The sequence below is a fragment of the Helobdella robusta genome, assembly GCF_000326865.2.
Source record: "Helobdella robusta unplaced genomic scaffold HELROscaffold_33, whole genome shotgun sequence".
Classification (NCBI taxonomy): domain Eukaryota; kingdom Metazoa; phylum Annelida; class Clitellata; order Rhynchobdellida; family Glossiphoniidae; genus Helobdella; species Helobdella robusta.
In genome coordinates, this window is record NW_008704623.1 from 1,006,484 (window position 1) to 1,013,373 (window position 6,890).

General features: G+C 35.2%; 1 protein-coding gene across 1 annotated transcript in view; it reads left to right on the forward strand.

Annotated features, from left to right (window-relative positions):
* Positions 1-6,890, forward strand: part of HELRODRAFT_112986 (hypothetical protein) — a gene marked incomplete at its 5' end in the record, with an annotated part of 8,742 nt that continues 1,852 nt past the window's right edge. Inside the window, 11 exons of the mRNA XM_009022778.1 lie at positions 1-134; positions 810-982; positions 2,538-2,668; positions 3,094-3,210; positions 3,857-4,001; positions 4,292-4,382; positions 4,941-5,150; positions 5,526-5,641; positions 6,046-6,173; positions 6,458-6,556; positions 6,762-6,872. Of these exons, the coding sequence (XP_009021026.1) occupies positions 1-134; positions 810-982; positions 2,538-2,668; positions 3,094-3,210; positions 3,857-4,001; positions 4,292-4,382; positions 4,941-5,150; positions 5,526-5,641; positions 6,046-6,173; positions 6,458-6,556; positions 6,762-6,872 (1,455 nt within the window). The remainder of the gene's footprint in view (positions 135-809; positions 983-2,537; positions 2,669-3,093; positions 3,211-3,856; positions 4,002-4,291; positions 4,383-4,940; positions 5,151-5,525; positions 5,642-6,045; positions 6,174-6,457; positions 6,557-6,761; positions 6,873-6,890) is intronic.

Sequence of the window (6,890 nt, forward strand, 5' to 3'; positions counted from 1 at the left end):
ATGTCAAATGTTTTGAATGAAAGTAGCGAACACGGGGACGACAATGGCGACGTAAATGCGGTCGTACCGCAACTAAGTCGTCTTTTTGATGTGGATTGCTATCTAAAGAATTACAGAAAAGAAATAGAACGACGGTTAGGATAGCAATCATTAGTGATACACGGAATTTTAAGTATTTTATTTTGTGGTGTCAGTGACCTGCACTTTGGGGTCATGTAAAGTTTGTGAAATTGTAGCATCTGTTTTGGTTTAGTTAGTTAGGGATTAGATTAGGGACAACTGTTATAAACATCATAATTTAATTTATTTTATTTTCAAACTATTGCATTTTGGGGCTATTTATTTTTTGACTATTTTTTGAGGTCACCTTATTTAAATGACATGACCTAATATTTTAATATTCATCAATAAAATAAATAAGTTTATTTTTATTACGTACTTTTGAATAAAATAAACCAAACAAAATTGTTCTTTTCAGTGAATAATTTCTGCTGGCTTAAGCAATCTTAATCGTAATTAATTTAAATATAATTTGATTTTTATAAAAATATAAATGATATTATGAGATTATTATCTGTCATATGAGATTCATAATAAGTTTTCTTAGCTTAAATAAATAAATAATTTACCTAAGATAAATAAGTTTAAAGATTGTAAACCGCAATTTATCATTTATATTTTATATGAATGGTGAATTGTATTTTAGATGAATGATGAATTAATTTCATTTAATCAAATAATCACATTGTAATATTAATTTAAACATTCACAAATTCTCTAAAAAAAAACTCCCTACATCGACTCATTAGCTACAGAGAATTCAGAACACTACTTCAAAGAATTGAAACGAATGAACCTGGTGGCATTGACAAATTCACACGTTCCTACGAAGAATTCGGAGTTCACGCACACTCAGATGGGACCATAACATGGAAGGAATGGTGCCCTGGAGCCACAGGTCTCTTCCTTTGGGGAGAATTCAGTGAGTTAAAGTTAGGGTTTTGTAGTAAGGATCAGTTTATTATTGATTAGGTTCACTGTTCTGTTTATGGTTTTTGTTTCATTTCTTTGTTTTTTTTAATGGAATTTTAATAAAATTGTTTTTTTAATGTTTGTTATTGTTAAAAGTTTGGTCTGATCATTTTTTTTTCTGATTTAACTTCAATTTCCCTGTTTTTACTAAATTTACTTTTACCGTTAGTTATATGTAGTTTTTAAATAATGTTTTCAAAATATTGTTAATGTTTATAAATATGATGACGACGATGATGAAGATGATGATAATAATGATGAAAGATGACGATATTGCTAATAATGATTATAATTTTGACAGTGCTATATAGATAGAGCTCAAAATTTATTGGTTTACTAATGTTTAAATTTCATTTGTTCACAATTTATTTTTAAATGTTTTCAAGTTTGATTCAATCTGCCATTAACTCCTTAGTTATAGTTATACATTTTACTCATAACATTAATAATGAACTGTGAAAATCGTATTAATAAAGTTAATATTTACATAAAACAATAATAATAATATTAATATCAATAAAAGTATTGTTATTATTAGTATTATTAAGTAATACTATCTCTATAATTAACTAACTAATTAACTAATATAATATAATTAACTAACTAACTAATCTATGATTAATTAACCTATTAGAGGACTTATAATTTTAAACTTATATTTTCTTTTATATTTTCTCTCTCCCATTCAATGTTTGCAATGAACGAACGAACTTACGGACGAACAAACGAACGAACGAACGAACGGACGAACAAATTGATGAACGCGTAAACGAACGAACAATGTACCGTTTAATTGATTATTTGATTAATTAATTGACCGTATAATAACTAACTTGTTAATCAATGCGGGTATTTTTGACGCTCTTCAATTATAATGTCTTCTGCAATATGTCATCCGTTCTGAAAATGTGACGACGATGATGATGATTCTAATGATGATGACGACGATGATAATGATGGTGATGACGATAATGATAATGATGATGGTGACGATGGTAATTTTTTTTACAAATTTTTTTTTATCCACTTTACCAACAAACGTGAGAAATTCGTTTATGTTTCTTGCCACTGCCATTCGTTCATTAATTTATTTGTACTGTATATATTAACATTCTTTTCGTTATTTGCTGTTATAAATGTCTCCACAACTTATTATTATTGTTAAAAATGTTTGTGGTGAACTCTAATCGAAAACCTAACCAAACGAACTCTCTCATTTTTAACACGACGATGACAATAAAATTAAACGATGACTTTGCAACGAAACAACACCGACACACATACACGTACATACATGCACAACAACAAACAAAACTACACATTTCATCTCTTTCTCTCTCTCTCTCTCTCTCTCTCTCTCTCTCTCTCTCTCTTTCTTCTTTCCACACACACACACACTACACACACACTACACACACACATCAACGAAATCACACATCACCCACACGCACACAAACGCACACACAAAACAAAAGAACTGAAACACCAACCCATCATAACATCAGACCAATGGACCGACAACCAATATGAATTCAAGAATATTGGCTACGGCAAATATGAACTTACCCTACCACCTATTGTCAACCAAGAGACAAATTCAGTTGTGCCTAGAATTCCGCACAATAGTATTGTTAAGGTTTCAAAATTGTATTGTATTGTAGTGTAGTGTATTGTATTGTATTGTAGAATTTTTATAGCGCTTCTTATGAGTTTACTTAAGAAGCGCTATACAAATTCTTTGCGAAATATTTATATTTAATTTTTTGGGTTAACCATCATTCTCCATTACAAACACTGGAGATCGTTGTCTTGCTGCTTCAACTCACTGGCTGACTCGATAAGGCAATGGTTTTAAGGTGCCTGTTTCGCTGGTATGGTGTCGCGGGGACTGGGTTCAAAAGCAGAGTGATTCTATCGCATGCAATGTGTGTGATACGCTGAGTTACATGCACCGTCTGTTCTTTGTTCTTTTGATACATCTAAAAAATACTACTAGAATGGTGTTGTAAAAAGTTATTATTATTATTATAATAATTATTATTCGTTAATTGGGTTACCTAGTTACGTGTGGCCACACGTGACGGCCGCCATATTGACCGCATTTCGCCATGGGCTAGTTACGTCACGAGGACTGAGAAGGCTGTTGTATACGAGCAGAAGTTTTGGAATCCTCCGCAGGTTTGTTGTTGATGTTGTTGTTGTTGTTGAGGTTGTTGTTGTTTGTTGTTTGTTTGTTGTTGTTGTTTGTTGTTGGGGTTTGATGTTGTTGATGTTGTTGTTTGTTGTTGATGTTGTTGTTGTTTGTTGTTGGGGTTTGATGTTGTTGCTTGTTGTTGATGTCGTTTGTTGTTGTTGAGGCTTGTTGTTGAGGATTTGTTGTTGTTTAAATATATATATATATATATATATATTGGCTTTCATTTTCGCAGGTAGATGTCATTTTTACCCATTCCCGCTTGTCATTCTTGATTCCCAAACTGCGATTCCTTATTCCCTATAATTCCCATTTCCGAAAATTAAATTTTACCAATTCCCATGGAAATCCCGTGGGATTTCCGCAATTCCCGTTCTCATTCTCACTCTACAATCAATCAATCAATCAACGAACTAACCAACCAGTCATTCAATCAATCAGTCAATCACTCAATCAATCAGTCAATCACTCAATCAATCAGTCACTCATTCAATCAATCAATCAGTCATTCAATCAATCAGTCAATCACTCAATCAATTAGTCACTCATTCAATCAATCAGTCAATCAATCAGTCAATCACTCAGTCAATCAATCAACCAAAAAACCAACCAATCATATCATATTAACAGAAGTACATCTTCAAAAACGCGCGACCAGCCAAGCCGAGCTGTCTGAGGATCTACGAATCCCATGTGGGTATTGCCTCGTGGGAGGGGAAAGTATCCACGTACAAACATTTTACACTGGACGTGCTACCCAGGATTAAGAAATTAGGTCAGTGATGACGACGACGATGATGATGGTGATGATAACAACACTGATGATGATGACAATGATGATGAATGATGGTGATTATAACAACACTGATGATGATGACACTGATGTTCATGATGATAACAACACTGATGTTAATGGTGATAACGATGGTGGTGATGATGATGATGACAACGATGATGATGATGATAGCGACTAGGATGATGATGATGATGACGATGATGGTGATGATGATGATAACGACTAGGATGATGATGATGACGATGGTGATGATGATGATGATTGTTAAGGTTACAACTCCATACAATTGATGGCCATTATGGAACACGCCTACTACGGGTCATTCGGCTATCAGGTCACCAGCTTTTTCGCTGCATCCAGGTCAGATAGATGGATGGATAGATGAATGGATGGATGGATGGATGGATGGACGGATGGATGGATGAATGGATGGGTGGATGGATGAAGATGTGATGAGTGAGTGAGTGAGTGAGTGAGTGAGTGAGTGAGTGAGTGAGTGAGTGAGTGAGTGAGTGAGTGAGTGGATGAAAGAATGGTTAGATTGAATGAGTGGGATTATAGAATTAATCGATGGATTAAAAAGTGTGATTGGATAAGGGAGTAGATGAGTGAATGAATTAATAAATTGATTAACTGAAAATATATCTCGGGATATTTGAATGAGTAACTAATTAAATATATGAACGTGAATGAATGAACAAGTGAACGAATGAATAAACGAACGAGCGAACAAACAAACAAACAAATTGAACTGCACCACAAACATCCGCCCACCCATCAATTCAACACCACAAACAACCCACCTACCCATCAATCCAACACCACAAACAACCCACCTATCAATCCAACACCACAAACAACCCACCCATCAATCCAACACCACAAACAACCCACCCATCAATCCAACACCACAAACAGCCGCTACGGACCTCCGGACGACTTGAAAGAGTTGATAGACGCGGCACACGGAATGGGATTGGTGGTTCTTCTGGATGTTGTGCACAGCCACGCCTCTAAGAACTCCGCGGACGGACTGAACCAATTTGATGGTACCAACGGTTGCTATTTCCATGATAACAGTAGAGGCTTTCATAATCTCTGGGATTCTAGATTGTTTAATTACACTGAGTGAGTTTGTGTGTGTGTGCATGTGTTTGTGTGTGTCTGTGTGCGTGTGTGTGTTCGTTACGAATGCTTCTTTTATGATGTTTTTATGATTTCTTGATTATGGTTTCTGATGTTTGATGATTTAAGAAGTTTGATGATTTCTGGTTTATGTGTTTGTGTATGTGTGTGCGTGTTGTGTGTATTTGTGTGTGTGTTGTATGTGTGTGTAGTGTGCGCGCGCGTGTGCGTGTGTGTGTGAGGATATATTGTCAACAGTAATGTTTATTTTACGTTCATATATTGTTTATATATATTATATTATTTATTTATTAATTTATTATAATTATTAATTCTGAAATTATTATTCAAGTGTATATTTTTATTTTTTTTCATTAGGTGGGAGGTTCTACGTTTTTTGCTGTCGAATTTGAGATGGTGGGTGGAGGAGTATCAGTTCGACGGATTCAGATTTGACGGTGCTACTTCAATGCTCTACCATCACCATGGCATGGGTTGGTCGGTTGGTTGGTCCGTTGGTGATTGGTTGGTTGGGCGGTTGGTTGACTGGTTGATTGGTTGGTTGGTCGGTCGGTTGGTGATTGGCTAGGCTGGTTGGTTGGTTGGACGGTTGGTTGACTGGTTGATTGGTTGGTTGGTCGGTCGGTTGGTGATTGGCTAAGCTGGTTGGTTGGACGGTTGGTTGATTAATTGATTAATTAGTTAATCAGTCCGCCAACAATCATACAATCTATAGACTAGCTATTTTTTTAATCAATCTATCTATTAATTAATTCATTCATTTATTCGTTCATTCATTCTTTCATTCATCCATTTATTCATTCATCCATCCATTCATTCACTCATTCATTCATTCATCCACTCAATCAATCAATCATTCACTCACTCATCCACTTAGGAACCGGATTTAGCGGTCATTACGACGAATATTTCGGTATGAATACGGACACGGAATCCCTTGTCTACCTCATGCTGGCCAATCATATGCTGCATACAACTTACCCTTTTATTATTACCATAGCAGAGGTTAATTTATGATTGTGACCATTTAATTCACTTGTTTATTCACTCATTGATTTGTTCATTCATTCACTCATTCATTCGTTCATTCATTCACCCATTCATTCGTTCATTCATTCATTCACTCATTCATTCGTTCACTCATTCATTTATTTATTCACTCATTCATTTATTAATTCATTTATTAAACCGTTTATCTAATTATTTTTAATTTTTAATTATGTTACTTTGCTAATTAATTATGGTAAAGTTATTACTATCGTCGTCATCGTCGTCGTCATCTTCATCAGGAAGTTTCGGGCATGCCAGCACTCTGCAGACCGGTCGACGAAGGAGGGACCGGGTTCGATTACAGGCTGGCCATGGCTATTCCCGACAAGTGGATTAAGGTTAGTGAATTGGTCAGCTAATAAGTTGTTAAATATTTTGTTGATTGGTTGGTTGGCTGGCTGGTTGATTGATGGATTGGTTGGTTGATTGATTGATTGATTGATTGATTGATTGATTGATTGATTGATTGATTGATTGATTGATTGATTGATTGATTGATTGATTGATTGATTGATTGATCCTTATTCTTGCTATCAACATCAGCTACTGAAGGAGCAGCAAGATGATCACTGGAACATGGGTGACATCGTCCACACACTGACCAACAGGAGACATGGAGAGAAACACATTTCATACGCTGAGAGCCATGACCAGGTGTGTGTGTGTGGGGGA